At 44.4% G+C, this 19,193-nt stretch overlaps 1 protein-coding gene across 2 annotated transcripts in view; it reads right to left on the bottom strand.

Moving 5' to 3' along the window:
- Positions 1-2,578: 2,578 nt before the first annotated feature.
- ALOX5AP (arachidonate 5-lipoxygenase activating protein) overlaps positions 2,579-19,193 on the bottom strand; it is a 216,908-nt gene continuing 200,293 nt past the window's right edge. For both annotated transcript variants that reach the window (XM_085621660.1, XM_085621661.1), the window contains exon 6: positions 2,579-3,240. In XM_085621660.1, coding sequence (XP_085477786.1) covers positions 3,078-3,240 — 163 coding nt within the window. In that variant the 3' untranslated portion in view covers positions 2,579-3,077. The remainder of the gene's footprint in view (positions 3,241-19,193) is intronic.

Here is a 19,193-nt window from a genome sequence, read left to right as displayed (position 1 = left end):
TGATTTCGTCCTGTAAAGGGAAATGCCCAAAGTTAGCTCTGTTGGGCTTAGTCACTAGTTCTGTTTCACATTTTTCCTTTTATTTTGATAAACCAGCAAGTAGTGGTTTTTCCACACTTTTCAAGTACTATTGTAGACCTCAGGATTTCCTACTGTTGATTGTTCTGATAATGGGGAATAAATCCTGTGTGGTCTTAAAACTCTCCCTAGGACCCTCCGGCTTTGAACCGTATTTTGTTAGACTTGCTAAGAAGCACTCCTGGTACCTCCTGTGTGTCCAACACAGTGAGATTCCTGAGAGCTGGTTGGAGGCCCAGCCTCCTTTCTCCACCACTCTGCAAATGCGATTAGTAGTTAAATCGCACATGCGGCACAAGGGGCTTGTAAATATGTCCCTTAGGATTGAATAAACATCTTTGGTCACTTGGCTAAACTGTAATTGAGGTGATGGAATCTATGATCACCCCGTATTTCTGAACTGTCATATATTTGGGTGGGCGTGGTCTGATCTCCTGATGTCACGTGGTGGTAAGGCTATATTTTTGTCAAGATCTCCATTTTAGAGGACTTATGTTTCAAATGACTCTGTAGCATCCAATGGTCTACTGCTTGCTGGACTGCCAAGGGCTGATGTATCCAAGTCTGTGTATTTTTTCAAGAATTGGATTATCTGCATATTACCAGCATATTTGTAAGCAAATGAACTAAAAAGAGTTGGTGTGCTCAGGGAGTTGGGACACACACACCCTGAAGAGTAGCCGGCAGTGGTGGAGCCTTGTGGGACACCTACCCATGAGGTAAAAATGCCCAGCAGACTGAAAGATGGGTGCCAACCTGGTCTCTATCTCCAAGGGAGGACTTCATCCAGTTCAGGACTGTACGCTAGATTCCTGTATCCTTGGTGTTTGGAATAGTAGTTGGATGTCATTAGTGTCGGGGGCAAATAAAAGGTCAAGTAAGAGGATGGTGGCAGCTCCACTTGAATAAACAGTGTTCTTGAGGTCATTCCAAATAGCAATCGATGTGGTTTCGGTAACTTCCTGATCTGAATCCTGTTTATAGGAGAGGAAATTATTTTGGTCAAGATGGCTGAACTTATTTTAAGTGACCGGCACAGTTTATATGTGTTTCCTTGTCACAGATTTCGAGTAAATATGACTGGAAAATATGGGTCTATTACTGGACTGGAACCATCAAGTGGCAGAATTACAAACTGTAGCCAGCTTTAACTACTTACTCAGCATTCACAAGACACGTTATATATAGGGACCAAAATGGTATTTGTGGCTGATTGTGTGAAGTACCCTGAAGCCACAAAATACCACTTAAGCCACAATAAGGTTCCTACAAATGAACATCATGCGCCATTGGTAGAAGTGGGACATGCCATTGGTGCAAGAGGCCGGCAGGCCTCCGACAAAACATTTGGGCACCTGCACTTTTTTTTTTTTTTAATATATTAGGCACTTCTGCCCGAGTGGCAGAAGAGGATTCTCGTAGGAAATGTTTAGTATTTTTGGTCTGCTGGTGAGCCGTGGGCAGATTATATGGGCAATATTTATTACCCGGTTTGCATAGCTCTTGCACCAGGCTACATGGTGCAAGAGTGATGCAAACATTAAGTCAAATGTTTTAAGTCACTCAAAGCCACTTTTAGTAACTTTGAGTGCCTCCAAACATCTGTAATAACTCAAAGCAGCGCGAATGGCTGTGTTGCGCTACTCTGCCCTGGTTAGGCATTCCATGGGCGTTGCATGAGTGTTTCTATGCAACTCCCATGGTATTATGACACATTCTTAGATTTACAAGACCTTGCAAACCTGAGAATGTCACAAAAAGAGGCATAATGAGGAGAAATATCTTTATTTCTCCACGTTTTTTCCTCTTTCTACGTATGCTGCATTTTGCAGCACAAATAGAAAGAAGAAAAAGCCTCTGAGGAATGTTTTTGTGGCACCCTTGCACCATGGTGCAAGGGTGCTGCATTAGTGCTAGGCTGGCAAAACTGCACCAGTGTAAGGGAAAAGGACAGGAACACACCGTATTGGATAAATACAGCGCATAGCCGCCCTTTCCCTATAATGTAAGGCAGCACAGCAAGGTAATGCGCTGTGCTGCACAGTGCCACAAAACTCATTATTATTGCTGCAAGTCATTTTGCTGCACCAAGTTCCGTCATTAGGAAAGTACTGGGATGCATTGTATTTACAGCAATAATACACATCCTTGTGCTATCCTCTGCACTGGCGCACAACTGGCTGCTAACGCAGGCACCCTTGCACCATGGTGCAAGGGTGCCTGGGTTGCAGGAATGATTGTTTAAGTGCAGGAAGGGACAACTTCCTGCACATAAACAATTATTGATGGGGTTTTCCTCCTTCTATGTGAGCTACAGAAGTGACGCTCTGGCGGCATTAATGTGCCGCATGGGTATTGTAAATATGCCCCTTAGTTTCCTTTTCCAAGACAAAGCTGGAGTCTTGTTTGTGCGATGTTATCAGAAGGCTTTAACATTCTTTATAAGGAAACGCGGTCTAAAATGTGACACCTAAATAAATAACGGAGTTTATCAACAGGCCACTCTAATCACCGTTTATTTAAGCTTGAATCAATAATCCATATCTCAACACATGCTGCAAATAATGTGAAAAACGCACATGCACTCAGCTGTAGCAGCAGAGGAAACATAAAATGGTCATTTTATAAGCAGAGTTGACGAAATAATGCTGCATTAAAATGACTGAAGGACATACTCTATAAAAACATTTTCTTACGACATCTCAATCTGACTAAACAAGGCAGCCTATTAAAATTATAACTGCAAAAGGCCTCTACTTTACATAAAGCCGGTGGTATGGTCAGGAAAACAATCCTTTCCTTATTCAGTTAAAAAGGGACTCACTGGCATTAACAATGTTAGCATTAATGACCTCATCTATATGCGTATAGAATCCAGTTGTCACAAACATGTCCGGAAATTACAGGATGCGTCATCGTAATACTGTCACTCTCCAGTGTCAGTCCTCCCGGTAATTACCGCCCATGAGTAAGGGCTGTGCTGGAACACTTCCTCATAACTAAGCAATGATGAGGAGCGGGGAGATGGTGCTGCTGATCACTTTTATGTAGGCTTCAAAGTTGCTTCCAAACAAATGAACAAGGAAATAGTTCATTATTCCGGCCAGAGACATCAAGTATAAGAAGAGCATGATGCGCTTTCCAAAGATGTAGCCGGGAGTGCTGCAGAACGAGAAAAGACAGAAAAGTCACATTCTACAAGACATCATATAACGCACAACCACATTGAGAGAAAAAGGCCTTAAAACATTAGAATCCACGGTACAGGGAAGATAGCGAACCCTCTGATCAATTGTAATACAGCTGTGTTCTTGGGGCTGTGCTGCACTAATATTGCAACTAGCCGCATGGCTGCTGGTACAGCAGAATAGGACAGTGCGACAGACAACTAGCACCTAAAAACACTGCCTGCACCTCAAACTGACCAATTGTTCAGCACCTACCTCAAGCTCAACCCCACCAAAGCAACATTTCAGTTAGTTGCCAAGGACAAAAAGCAAGAAATAGCACCAACCTGGATCAGTGACATGAACCTTAACAACTTCAAGCTTTACTGAATGTCAGGTCACTAGGATTCACCTTGGACACAACGATGGCTTAGTACCAGCTCTCTTCTAAAGAAAGTGAAACCATTTCTTCTCGAAAGCAACTTCAGAACTGTTTGTCAAGCCCGCGTACCCTTGCATCTGAATGGTGGAAACGTCCTGCTCTACGGCCTACGGCCTCCAAACTCCACACAGGCCCTACTTACAGGCTTCCTACTTGTCGCAGCACATCTAATCCAGGGTCTGAAGGAATATGATCACATCTTCTATATCCTGATGTAACTCCTCTGGGCTCCCCCTTTTGGCCCACACCATCTTCAAACCCAGCTGCATCATTTACAAAGCCATCATGGGCAGCACCCCAACTGATTGTGCAGGGAAACTCACCCTCACTGGTGCCTGTCTGCGCACTCACAGGCAGGACACCATCAGACTGGAGACTAAGGTGTCTATTAAAACAAACAAACAAGGCAGCAGGCCTTTTCCATCTATGCACCCATGATCCTTGTATCCACCATAACTGCAAATAATATACAGAAAAGGCAGCAAGGGATGATTAAAGCTGCACTACCTTGCTAATCACTAAGTAATTGGGCACAATGAATCACACTTGGTCTAGATGCCCACCTTCAGGGTCCGCTGCCAAAAGACCCAAAAATTATGATACATGAAAACTTTGGGGCAGATTTATGTTGGACTTGCGCCACTTTTACACCGCCGTTGCGCCACTTTTGTGACGCAGCGGCGGCGTGAGCCCTGCGCCATGTTGCGCCCTATTTACATCGTGACGCATCTATGGAGATGCGTCACGGTGTAAAGCCCTGCGCTACATGAAACCTGCGTCAGGTTTCATGTGGGCGTTTCTACGCAGGGGGGGCGTTTCGTCGCATTAACGCCCCTGAAAAGTGACTCAGTGAAATCTACAAGATTTCACTAAGTCACTTTTCCAACGCTGATGCGTCAAAACCCTGCGCCTGCTTGAAGCAGGCGTAAGGCTTGACGCACCACGTTACAGATAGGGCAAGTTGGAAGAGTGCTGGAGTTGCGTGTCGCACGCAACACTACTTCAGCACTGCGCCAACTTTACGCCCCAGATGCGACACGCATCTGTTTATTCCTGCGCCACGATGCGCCGCATTGTAAATGCGGCGCATCGTGCGTGGCGCAAGGGTAAACTTGCGTGCCGCATCTTTCCTGGCGCATCCCTGCTGATTTGCAGAGATGCGCCGGGCAACATAAATCTGCCCCAATGTTCGGAGAGGCAACACAAAAGAACGATTTTTAGTACATTAGTAATGCCACAGAATAAGATCAGGACTCTTCGATGTCACTGATGCTTCTATTATTTTCAAAACATTCTTGAGTGCAGGACAGGCAAATGCAGCCAATGCGTTTCACCCTGAATAGGGCTTCATCAGGGCAGTACTTCCTGCAAAAATTATTTGGAAGAGCATCAACGCCTTAACGTCATTCAGACATGCTCAATTAATAGGCACGTGACGTGTCCAAATTGATAAGAAAATTGAAAGAAGAAGAAACCATACGTGGCAAAATAGAATTCACTCTGATAGGTGAAGTTATCATGGCCGTGTACACCAATGTCCTACTCTCGAAATACCATAAGACGCCAACCGTGGTGTGAGCAGGTCGTCTCCTAAAGTTGTGTGCCAAGTACGGTTTCTTCTTCTTCCTTCAATTTTCTTATCAATTTGGACACATCACAAGCCTATAAATTGAGCGTGTCTGAATGACGTTAAGGCGTTGATGCTCTTCCAAATAATTTTTGCAAGAAATACTGCCCTGATGAAGCCCTATTCAGGGTGAAACGCGTTGGCTGCATTTGCCTGTCCTGTACTCAAGTATTTTTTGAAAATAAAAGAAGCATCAGTGACATCGAAGACTCCATATCTTATTCTGTGGCATTACTAATGTACTAAAAATCGTTCTTTTGTGTTGCCTCTCCGAACATTGCGTTCATCCACCATGACTGCCCCAATGCTGCTCCAATTTAGGAAAAAAGTTGAAGATGTATCTCTTTAAAGAAAACTAAATCTCAATGCATTATCTGTATACTTCTGCACCCAGAACACAGCTACCTCCCCTATCACTCATTGACTGTATTCTTGCCTATGACCCTGTACAACACCGGCTGCCCTTTTGGCTAGGTGCACACTATACAAATACCACATACATACAGCCAAAGAAATGTGCTGTCAACAGTGCAGTCACAAGCTCTGGTCTGCATTGAGGACAGAATATCAGTGCAGCAGTGAAAGATGGGGTATTGTTTTCAAACTGCCAAGTCTTTGTGTGATGCCATGAAGCATGATTACACAGACCTGTTAGGGATGTCTGGGAAGGTCTCTGGGATGGTTGAGCCCCTTCCCAAAAGTTACTTGCAAAGGGTACACTAAAAGCATGCCACTCCCTTGGTGTTTGTCCCTATGCCTGCCTTTGTAATATTGACACAGACATAGGGCAAACGTGCAACATTATTTACCTGGGCCTGCATCCTCATGCACATAGGGGCACACCACCTTCTGATTGCTCAGATACAAAACTTGCCCTCTCATGGTCAGTTTTACTGTAACTTTCCTTCTGTTATATGGTTGTGTTCCAGGACTGTCATACCTCCTAGTTTCATGCCTCGTAACTCCAGCTATGGGGGCTTTGCACACTGGGGACACTTGTTGTGCTACTAAGAATGTTAGTTGGTACTGACTTTAATATACTGTGTAACTGTGCATCATGGCTGAAATATTCATGGACACAGTATAACTGTGCATCATGGCTACAATATCAAAGACACTGTGCATCATAGTTACATTGGTAATAATGGCTTGAGAATTTAGGGCCTGATTAGGATGGCGGTCGGAAAACCACCCGACCGCCGTGGTAGCGGAAATTAACCGCCCGCAGGTACTGCGGCAAATCCGGCAGTCAGATTAGGATGCCCTGCCTGAAACACCCTACCGCGGCGGTCAGATTCCAGGTTTCCCCGGCGGAAAAGTTGAAAATCTGTCCGTAGCAGGCTGATTGGCTGCAGAAAGGCCAAAGACCACCGTTTATCCAGCGGTCCCGAACACATGGAGCTATCTGCAGTATTGCCTCCGCCATCCCCGTATAGCCGGATTCTCCGCAGTGGTGTGATGGGCTGTTTGAGGCATCGTGATATGACCGGCGGTCTTCACCGCATTCTGCACGCGGTAACTCTCTATTGGCTTCGCCCGCTACCGGTGCGGACGGAGATTTCTGGCAGAACAACAAACACCGCAGCGGACGGGAAATGGGCTATCAATGACTGCTGATGGAGTGCGGAGAAAGGCATTTTCCGTGCCCGCCGGCACCGCAGTCGTGCCTCCGCCCGCCATCCTAATGAGCCCCTTAGTAATTAACAGCAGGCGGTATAACCGTACGTTGTTGGTTCTAAACAGAGGATAGCTCATCTCACACGTTGAGCAATAGCAGCCCATCATTATGCCATTCCATTTTTAGTCATTTTCTTATTTCCATAACTGGTTTGGTGATGTGTTTTTTCTATTTTCATAGCACCTCTCAGTACGTGTGCCGCATCTTGTGAGCGCACACCTCTACTATGGGCCTCTGACATCATGGTTGCCTGGGCGGCCACTTCCATTATAAATACCGGCCACGCCAAATAACAGGCGCTTGCAGTAAAGCATACCTGTCCCGAGTGGTCCCCCAAAGAGTTGAGCGGCAAGTCCGGTAAGGCGTGTCTACTCAACACACATCCTTTGTATTCCTAGTGTTCTCAGTCAGTGCAGACAGTAAGAGAGTCTTTGTGGCATGTAACTGTCTCATTTTCTAAACATTCTGTTGTGGAGTCATTTCATCCCAAGTCATGTAAGCATAACCAACCTTGATCAGCACTTATTGAAAGTACGCATTATTGCAGGAGAAGCGCTTTTGGAAATAGTGTATTTTTCCCTCAACTGTTTGTCTTCTCTTGAACAGTTTTGAATGTAGATGACAAATACAGTGCACATAGGGGATCATATGAGTGTGCATAACCCCTATTGAAGCTCATAGTGTGCAATACAAGAATTGGTTGGACTTTGTCTAATCTCAGTTAAAATCCCATAGTGATCCCCACGAGTATTGGTGGAAATATTGGTAATTCACTCTTGCACATGCACCTGTTTATATGAACTACAAAGAAACTCTAGGGTGTAAAGACAAGTTCTCATGGTTGAGCAAACTATATAGCACAATTTAATATTATGCACGGAACAGTCATTGTTATTATGAGACATAAGAGAAGCCATAATTGACAAGTATAAAGACTTCACAAAGATTTTCTTTCAAGTAAGAGATGACATTGAACATTGTCTTATTGAATTGCATGATTACAAGTACACTGTAACTCTATCAGAATCTTCTTAGGAGATCGCCTGTTCCATGTCTCTGTCCCTGCAGTACCCTCCCTGATACCCTTCCACTCATCTATCCACTCCGATCCTCTGGTAGTGGTTCAAGCACAGAGTTGCTGGTATTTCAGCAGTGCAAAAAAAGAAAATGATATCATGACGTTTTTATCATTTTCTTTTTCTCTGCGGGAGTTGGGGCAAGGATGGCTCTGTATCGCCAGAGAAGGGGAGAAGTGGCTTGCCCTCTTTTAAGTGCACATGACAGTGTGGCTGGCCATCTAGGGCCAGCCAAACCATCATGCGCACTTGGCATGTTCTCCATTGGGTTGTGTTGCAGAGCCCCATGGAGAACATGCTCAGCCTCCCCAAGAACTGCCTGAGCGTCCAAACAGGACGCTCAGACGAATTACGACTTGATTGCCTCAGAGAGTCCAGAAACCTGAGTGCTTCCAGCAGAAAGAGGAGAGGCGTGCGGTGGCTGGAGAGGCGTGCAACGGCACGGCGGACATGGTAAGTTCATATGTTTTAAAATAGCTTTTAATCCCCCCCGCCTGACAGCCCCTGTTCTGAGTGACCTGTCACTGGTCCTGCAACTGAGGAACCATGAGCCTGTCTGTCAAGGGCACATATAATGGAACTCAAATATCCCTTGTTATACAGCATTGCCTTTGGATTCTGACTCTAGCATCTGCTGCAGCTCAAGTGAATTTGATTTCCCCAAGCCCAAATATTCCAAAGAATTGCTAGCAAACTTTCTTTTTCAAGAGAGCTGGGGAGTCGGCAATTTCAGCAGACAAGCATGCTTCAGTTAACTACTAGTAATCCCCATACTTGGCTTTTCTCTTCTTCACTGTGTCACTGGAAGCACGCTGTACCTGGCTCATGAGCCGTAACTAGGGCGAAAACGATCCTGGATTGCTTGTGGACCACCACCTCCCCGAAGGCTATGTAAATGTTGGGAGGGGGGCCACCCAGCAAAAAGTGGTGGTAACCATGAAAGCAGATCCTACTTTCCTACAGTACACAAAAATGTAAGTTTAACTTTGTGAATTGGGGCCTATGTGTTTTCTGTTATCGAATCTAAATAAGTGTTGAAGTAGCACAGCAACAGACACAAAACCTAAAGCAATCTATACATATTGGCTTTGACAGTGCTTGTTTGCTCTATCAGATAGATGAATGACAGCAACGATGTTGTTGTGAAAAATGAGAATTGAAAATGTTCCAATTCTGAAAATATGAGACTGTGATTGAAACATTACTAAGGTCTGTTGAAGGTTAGTGGCCTTTGAAGTTTCGCAAACAGGACCAGCCCACATACTCCCCAGATCTTCCTGAAATCCTCTATTTGCCTATCTCCACTATCCCACTCCACTATCCCACAATTACCATTGGCACATATGCGATGATCTATCTATGTGCTCTGCAGAGAGGCCAAGGATTGCATGTGCATATAGTTTGCAAACTTTGATGACTGACTGGAGGGCACTTTGAGAAACTTGCAACACCTTCTGACTCAGCTACAAAGCTCCCAATTGTACCCCCTCATAAACAATCACTCACAAAATGAATTCACTCAGACACCTGGTAGCCATTCAATACAAAGTATAGGCTATAAGAGAGCCCTATGTTGCATTTAACAAACTACAGAAACACAACGTATTGGAAAACAGCTAGCTCTTTTAAGGAATACATTACTACGAGTCGTACTACTCTTCACTGCCCTAGTCCTTAGAAAATGCAAGATGAAGTAAAATCTGTGAAATGTAAACAGGGATTGCATCACTGAAATAGAATAAGGTTATTATTGAGAAATCAATCAGTCTTTTTGCCAATAAAACTAAGCACTTGAATACCGAGCACGATAGGGACCAGTTTCAAAGTCGATCTTTAACTACTGCAGAGTTTGAGACCCAGCAGGTCCGGCACAATTAAAGCCCTGGAAAGAGGCATCAGGTGTAATTAAGACTAGTATCCTGATCTCAATACTTTTAGCTCCGGACGCAGGCTCCTGACAAAAACTTTGCTCCCCGGCACGTGGGGCTTGATTCAGAGTTTGGCAGTGCAGCGCCAGGTCCGCCCCATTGCCACACTGCCAAACCCATGGTTGAGCCACCTGCCAGATAATGAGTTTCCTCCTGTCTGGCAGGGTTTTTTTTGCATTCCCACGGCAGTGCCTCTAAAAATGATCACCGCAATGGGAACACAAAAACAGTTCCTGCGCGGCATGGACTGAAAAGTCCATGCCGTGGAGGAACTGGGGTGCATGCACACATGGGGGAACATGTTGTGCTCCCCTGCATGCACCCCAAGGTGCAGAGGATGAAATGGGCCCTGTAGGGCCCCCTTTGTTTCCTCTCTGCCAGGGTTTACATGGAGAGGAAACTCCTAATATGCCTGGCGGAACTGCAGCGGTCCCACCAAGCATATTGATGCCTCCAGACCACCGCAAAACCGGCAAGGAACAGCGGTTCCCTGGCGGCTGCGGCGGGACAATGGCGGTCCGACCGCCCAAATCGTAATAGGGCGGTCAGGAAGCTGCCACGCCCCAACGAGTCTGGTGGTCCGTAGCCCACCAGGCTCGTAATCAAGCCCTTGGTGTTTTAAAAATTAAGCGCTGGAGGCCACCTAGGCAGCATTTCACCCGCAAAAGGTGGGGGAGTTGAGAGATTCTTCTTCTCGTTTTTCATACCCAAAGCTTTTGTTTGCCTGTCTTTTTTGTCCCCGTTTTTTTTTTCTCTTGGTTATGTTTATGATTCAAACATGCCCCGCATAAATAATATACTGACCAGTGTGTGTTCAGCAGCAGCCATTAAATACTTTTTTATTTCACCTCAGACGCTAGCCAGTTTCCTTTCACGCCGCTGAAGAACCCGGTAAATTTCATTTCACCTGAAGCACCAGGTAAGTTTCGTTTCACCGGAAGCACCAGCCGTTTCGCCGGGGGAGCACTCTTGAGTAAACGTGTCTATCATCTATTACCTGAAGGTGAGAACGAGGCCACTCCGAAGGCGTGCTGCCTCCGGGCGAGTGCACTTACAAGGGATATTTGTGCCTCCCCCTCCTCTGAGAAAAGTATCGTGCTTGCACGAAAGGATCTTCTGTGGCTGCTCTCAGCTTGAGCATCCCCCACGCCACCGTCCACTTCTCTTAAAGCGGCCGCCCAGATAATGACGTCATCGCCAAACGAAGGAATATTCTAGAATGCCTATTGTTGGCAGTGATGATAAATGGTTCCATTCATCTTCAAGAAAGAAATTTCAGGCGTGTTTGGGTGCAGAAGTACTTTGTTAGAAATTTCAAAATAAGATGTAACAACACATGCTTCCTCTGGAGCAATGAAGACAAAAGGGAAAATATTTAAGTGGCCTGGGTTCGCAGCACTGGTCGTATTATGGAAGTAGATAGGGTGGAAAATATGGGACTGCCTGCCTCCCCATCGGTAGGGGACAGAGTCCTTTGTTGTTCTTAAAACCAAAATGCTTCTACTGTTTTTCTTGCTGAGTCCATAGTGTGAGCTGCTTGCTTCAGCCGCTCAGCAGATCACAAAAGTGTGTTCCAAATCGCAGTTCAAGGGCCCTGGACGTCTTCTGAGAAGCAGCAGCTACATTTATTTTATCATTTGGATCAATGTCTAATGACGACGCATGTTTTTAAAGTCTGGCTAGAGTTAGCTTTAGCTGTCTCTAAGAGGTACTACAACCTATACACAAATTGGGGAAAAGGTCTGATGACCTCTTCTGCTGTTTTATGTGCTTTGTACATGTTCATCAGCCCGCATTTTTTGGTTGTAGCTGTTATTCTTCAAGTATAAGACCATTCCCTTTCACCACTTTTGGCCTTTTCATAGACAAGGGAGTTATCGGAGTCGACATGAAGATTAATTTTTGTTTGTTGTGCCCAACACAGGGCGTTTCCATTCCTGTCACTGGCCCGCCTCATATTGCCACTCCAAGCCCAGACTACCAGTTTCAGTCTCCATGCAGCGGTGGGGAGGGGACATTTATGCCGTATACAAGTGTCAAAGGTGGCAGACAGGCCTGCGTTTAGCCAGTGCGCAAATCTTTTTGTCGCCCCCTATGACCTCCTTTTGCACAGATTCCCTCACTACCACCCTCTAGTGGGGCCCCTCATCTCTCCATAGCCCTTCTCTCACACATATGTAATTTGTTTTATAACTCTACTCATGTCAGTGTAGGGTGTCAGATAGGGGTGGGCGATAAATTCAGCTCGACCGTTGAAATTTACGGCGTTTTGCCCACTCCATTGCTCAGTTCCGGCAAAACTCCTCCAACCTTCATGTAGCGGAATTTTTTCTCACGCACAGCTCACCAACGTTAAGTTGGCGAGCGAGAATTTGCATCCCCTGGCGTGATTTTCGGGCGCTAGAATACCTTCTGGTGACATTTCTCAATGTGAGCGGTCGCAGCAGGTCGCTCTGAGAAAGCTGCAGCTCAAGTACAATATCTACGCGAGCGACCGAAAGAAGCAGCATACTCTGGTGTGCTGCATGGTGCTGTTCACCCTGAGTTTACACTCTACTCTTTGATGACAGTTCACAGCTCATTGTGCTATATTAGGATTGTAGCTTATGAACAGCAAGTAACAATAGTATCTTTGTGACAAAACCAGTAACCCACTGAGCTATCCTCATAAAACACAATTCTGTGATCTGCATGGTACATGTACTTTACTACAGATATATTAACCCTCCGCAGTACTTTATGATGAGTCGTAATAGCCACTAGACAAATGCGCTCTCTCTCTCCAGCCAGCACATTCATCACCAGAATTATCTTTACATTTTCATTGTTGTCTGGAAACTGCTGGACACGCAAAGATCTCTCCATCAGGTTCATTTAAAGCCATAAAATATTTCTAAACACAGCACCCCTGAGCTCGGGGCCCGGGACGGTTGCACCAGTTACACCAAACTAAAGCCGGCCCTGGCGGCAGACATTATATGTTGTGGCTGCACACGTGACCTCTCCCCCTGAAATGTGAACACCAGCCTGCCTGCATCCGAAATGTGGATTGGTTTATGGCGATCAACTTGCCATGTCAGGCACCAGAAGTGGCGCTCTGTATTACAGATAACAGCACACATGTGCGCTGTACATCACACGTTCGGAAGTTGACTCCCACAAATATTGATCCTCAACACTTATTATTCCCTCAATACCTGCATTGTGATTTCTCAATAAATAACATTCCAGTAAATTATGTTGGAACCCCACATGTTGTGTTCAATAACTGTTTCATATCACTTCTAAATGTATTGGCACAAAGTATATAATAGAGACAGCAAACATATATGTGTGCACTCTCTGATAGGTCTACCTTACATCCAGAGATTTCATGCCAGTCTTTCTTTTATATGTACGCAATCACCCGTGCAAGCGAAATCAACAGGATTAATATTACGCTCTATTAGTTATGAGTGCTGTCATGGGAAGAGCCATGTGAACACCTAAAGGAGGCAATGCAGACTTGCTTCACTCTCTCTCTCTGCTTTTAGCATAGGCATAAGCACCATACTGTATAGCACCTTTGCAAAAAGAAAGATCCCTCTTTGTGGCCCCTGAGACTAAATGAACTACTCTCTATGCCGAGCAAAATTGGTGGAGCACCTGCATGCAGTGCACACTGTCTTTCTTTTATTTATATGGCCTAACAACAAGTTAGTAGAATTCAGAGAATTGTAATACAGCCTTCAGAAGTCATATCTGTTAACCTCGTTATGGATACTACCTCAGACTACGGCTGAACTGCTCTTATTGGACAGGATCAAGACTGAATTGCATATGGCAGGGTCCAATGTGAGGTGGCATGGTGGGCAAAAGAACGATGAGTTGGAATACTACCCAAAGCAATTGCCAGAGATTAGACTAAATGCATGCTTTCCTCCCATCCATTTTTGTCTGTATGATGTAGTGCCCTAAGTGATGAGGGTATATGCCCAGATTTCTGAACTCACTGTGCCACAAGAGCCGGCTACACCTGACTGAATAGCTCCATTCAGGGCAAACCCGATCTTGGGTTCCTTGGATTCCTTGTGTTCCGGTTCAGGTGAGTCCGGGCCTGGCAGTTCGAGCTGGGCTGATCATTTTGAGAGGATCAAGGCTGATTTGCACTAAGGTGCGTGGAGGGCAAAAGAACAATGGGTTAGAATGCTACCCCGAGCGATTGCCGTCACCTTTTGTGTGTTGGATGTACCATTGGGGGCCTACATCTGAAATTAGGACAGATGCCGGACCAGGAAATGACAATCCACATCATGCATTAGCCAACCACACATATGCGTAATCTATGTGACAGACTCAGAAATTAGCTCGCACATGTGACTATCATGAGCACTTCGCAGCTGTCCTCTCTTTGCAATTCCCTCATTATTTTTACAGTATGCAAATTAGCCTCCACTGTAAGCTTCATTTATGAGGATGTCTAATTTCAGCTCCTGACACTGATGAGCGGTATCCAGGAGATCCTAGCGCTCACCCTCACCGGAGAGTTGTCATCTGCTGTCTCTTTCTTTCTCATTTGTCATGCAAATAGTAAGGGTACGATGCATGGCTTCTTAACCACAGACTGCCTTTGATAGACATCTTTGGGTGGAGACAATGAGCAAATAAAAAAATTTAATGTGCCATTCATTTTTGTTTTTTTAAACGTTTGTTTTTTACACAGTGGAAGCAATTGTTCCCCATACATATTTCATTATTGGCCACTTTTTATTGAGCCAAACAAAAAGGAGCACTTTAAAAGAATTGTATACCAGCCCCACAATGGGCTGAAACTGACTACCCCTAGCACACATCATAAATATTTTGACAAAAAAATTGAAAACCAAACAGTAACTTGAATGGAACATTACAGTGCACTGGCTACAAGTATGGGTTCCACGGGTATTTCTAAGGGGAAAGTGGTTGAAGGGTTAATTATCCAACCCCGTTGGATGCACGTTCCATTCACTCCAACGTCTTTGAAACAGGTCTAGCTACTCCAGGGAACAGCACTGTGATGAGCTCCTGAGAAGTCCACTTCTTGGAGTCCAAGTAGTGTGTGCACTGCAGCAGCCACTCCAGGTTGTTGGACTGCATTTACCACAAACACCACCACAACTCCTTCCCGCCCACTCATACCTGCCAGCCACCCACGAAACCACTGTAGACCATGACCGCGTTTTCACTTCATTCGCCCCATCACGTGCTTCGCTGGCTACACCTATAATGAGTTTCATCGAGATGTGGTGTCGCCTTAAGGTGCCTTTCTGGCCGATCTTCAACATTACTTAAACTCCATGTTGAAAGTGGCAGCTCAGGCTTCACATCACATGCTATGTGTGATGCACTATTATTCATTTATTTATTCAGAGATTTATAAATTCAGAGGGTCCTCTGGAAGCAGCAACAGCTGTTCTCAATCCCACAGATCCTTTTATTAGTGCAAGCTCTGCTCTGCTCCCACGGGTTGCATGTAGTGTGAAAACTGTGGTTTATTGTGTTTCTTTAAGCTTGTATTAACAGTCAGCATTGAACTCTATGGGTTTTTGTCACAGCATCCTTGTCACCAATATTAAGTCCACATAAGGTACATAAATTAGGTTTATTCTATGCATTTAAATGCACAAGCGTTCTTCAGTATACACACTTTGCCAGCAGATGTGTTGCCCCTTGCTTAGTTCGTGCCCAATGGAACCTCATCAACCCACACCTGTCAGAGCCCTCACACAACAAAACCTTCCCACATCTTTCATTTCATAGCACAGGATAGTGACATCTCAACACAGGAACACGAGACAGGGGAAATCAGATGACAGGACACACAGATCGCATGCCTCAATCCTTCAGACCAAAGAGACCATGAATACATATTAACGAAGCTACACAAAACTTCCCAAGATCAAAGCTTTCTGCAGAATTCAAAGAGGGAGAGGGTATAAGTAATCTCAAAAATGCCTCTCTATTGAATTAAGCAACATAACAATGAAACCAAGGCTCCTATCAGGGTAAACTGGTAACCCGTCCACCGCACCAAACCCACGATTCCCCCCGCTCTATCTAGTGTTGGAGAAACCTCTATGGTACTGTCATTGGGCCCTCCACTGACTCCGCCTGCTATGACCCTTGACGCACCAGTCCATCCGCAACAGGAACGCTGGATCAGGGTGGCGATCATCTCTTGCTACTGAGGGTGGATACTGTCTCTCATTCTCATTGCCCGTGTCCGCCAAGCTAAGAATGACAGACGCGTGGATGTAAATTAAGAGTTAACTGGCACCCAAGTGCAGGGTAAAAGCTCCCAACATACCAGGGCCATTTACATTTAGTTTGTTTTCTCTGCACAAAAAGGTTTGACAGGCAGGCTCTTTAACAAGGGGCCTGCTTGGCTAACTTCACTGCTCTGAATGGAACTCCCATGCCAGTGGACAGGCCCCGCCAAGAAGCGAAGGTCATGACCTACACCCCTGGCAGGATACTGGGTGGAAACCAAGGACTCTATAAGGGCCATAGGGACTATCACTCTTGCAATAGTGACTCTGTTGCTATTGTTCAACCACATTTCCATTGGGTTCTTTGGAATAATTACATCTTCTGCCCTTTTTGAACAATCTGTACAAATCTATACAAAAAATGTAAGCAATCGTTTGAGTTTGAGGCTGCAACATGATTGGTGAAGTGAGCTCAGTTCAGTTCATAATTTATTAATGTTTATACACCCTTTAAAACATACAGTTTAAAACCAGATAAGATCTTGTTTTTAAAAGGGGAAGAAGAAAGGAAGGACCCCCCCTCACTTGTAAACCAGCTAAACACCCAATGCACCATCATTTAGTGTATATAATCTCTAGTGCCCTGACACCTGAGCACATTTTATCGCTAATCCAGACACATTTTAAACAATTTGCCAGTGCGCATGCAACATCAAAAAATTCCATATTTAACAAAAATGCAAGTGCATCATTATGACAATTTATGTCATCTCATGGTGAAGTGAGAAAAGCTATAGAGCGTGTCCAAAAGTTCCATTTCCCATTTATATCCCTGTTGAGTATTTTTGGGAAGCAAGAGTGTAAACAATGCAAAGCAAATGTACACAAAACTTGGACAATATGTCAAAGTGGAACCTTTTTTCGTTTGGTGGAAATCTATGGAGTATGGAAGTATGGAAATGTATTCTTGTCACGTTCATTTATTGGTGTGCATTTTTAATTGTTTATTTTTCCTGAATCGATGAGCAATGCCACCTTACCATCACTCTATGCAAGCCATATGCTCAATTTTTGCGGCCTCTGCTAACGACAGAGCCACATGTCTCTCGCATTAGTGTATACGATGTCACAAAGTCAACCCTTGCTCAGGATTAGATGGCTTTCTCGTCAATCTTGGCTCTCTTCTTTTCATTGGTGGCTTTCCTCCAGTTCTGTGTTAATCCGTCCCCTGGAGCAGAGCTCTTTTACTCTTGCCTTTGATTGGCTAGGGTGTAGGTTTTCACTGTTGACATTATGGAACTACTTTTGTATTTTTTATGTCATTGCTTGTTTAGCACTCCATGGGAGTTCATTTGTTTGATTCCAGGGCATGCTTTCACCCCCACTGAGTCCCCCCCGTCTCTGTTCTTCCTTCTCATACTCCTTGCTGGCATGCCAGGTACCAGATGGCAGCCTCAGTGATAGCCAAGAGATCCTCTGTTCTCCTCAGTGGTGCACCCTGTGTCAAATGCTTGCCTTGGCGATGCCCTTAGTCATCCATGGCAGTAGCCATTGTTGGCTTTGGAAGTGCAGTAAGAGTTATAAGCGTTTACACTTCACCAGCATAGACAAAGTCAATAGCGTTAATCAGCTATGTTACAAGTATAGAACAAGAATGCTTTTGTTTACTATACTTCTAAAATGGCCTCCATGTTGCACTGTAACATTGTGGCAACACACCTGTTGAAGCCACCCTTATAGTGTCACGGAACTTGGCAGCTGTCTTGAAAATGTAAATAGCAATGTGTTCACTGCTTTCTCTACTTTTAACATAGGCACTGGGGCATTGGTAAAGCTGATTGCATCACTTGCTGAACACTGTCAAGCAAGACCGATTGGCCCTTTCAATGCTTGCTGAAATAATGAGATGCTGACTCACCTATGCAAGTTCAGGGTTCTATGACAGAAAAATGTGGTCTATATGTCCTTTACAAACATATATATCCATTGGGAATAGTTTTCTATTACTAACTCCACTAAGGCGTATTTTCGTAAACAACATTTAGAACACAGCAATGGCCTGAGTTCACTGCTGTAATCGACAATGAACCCCTGTAAACAAACATGGAACAGTGCATAAAGTTTGGTATTTAAATTAATCATAGTGCCTCCATTTACCCTCTGTGTTATTTTACTTTGGGCTTTAGCTCACCAGCTAAAATACTACAAAACACCATCTGTTGGGTTTCATTAACTCTATTTAAAGACAACTTGGAATCCATGATTTTAAACACATTTTATGTAGTCATCTTTTCACTTTAAAATTAATTTCCTCCCAATAGGTAGGACTTCAGGGAAAATCAGAGCCGATGAATATACAAAGTAATCTTAGTATGGCACTCCCTTCGAATCACTTTTCAGGTATCTGAAGTGCATTCCTGTTCAGTCACGTTTTCGCCCTGTATGTCCTCGCAGTAAAAGAATGTTATCTTGCCACAAAAATAAACAAATTTCACTTGAGATGTTTTGATCTGCGTGATTGATTGCTGTTATGAATTTGTCATTAAATTCAGCATTTAGGGCTTTCATTGCTGTAGGTCATCCTCATTACCTTAGGGTACCTGGCCCTCATGGAACCTACAGATTAGAAAAGTTTCTCCACACATTCTAAGGAATTGGGTCACTCACATTTCTGTCAGACTGCCCGCACACTGCCTCCTTATAAGAGTAGGTTTCTTTCTGGCAACCTGTACGGGAATTTCTAATTTCTTTAGGGTGTTTAAAACAGATATACATTACATGTAACAAGTATCAGATGAATGAAAAAAGAAACACACCAATAGGAGATTGCAATTTGGTAATTTAAAGGAATGAAGAGTATTATGGGCTGTCGTAATACATAAGTTCAAATGAAAAAGCTAGATATTGGTGACTTGTGGTGAAAAAGTGACATGTGTTGATATATAATATACAGTATATTTCATACGCGGC

This window comes from Triturus cristatus, chromosome 8, assembly GCF_964204655.1.
Source record: "Triturus cristatus chromosome 8, aTriCri1.1, whole genome shotgun sequence".
NCBI lineage: Eukaryota > Metazoa > Chordata > Amphibia > Caudata > Salamandridae > Triturus > Triturus cristatus.
The sequence above is the reverse complement of the archived record's forward strand: the minus strand, read 5'-3'. Positions and strand labels throughout refer to the sequence as shown.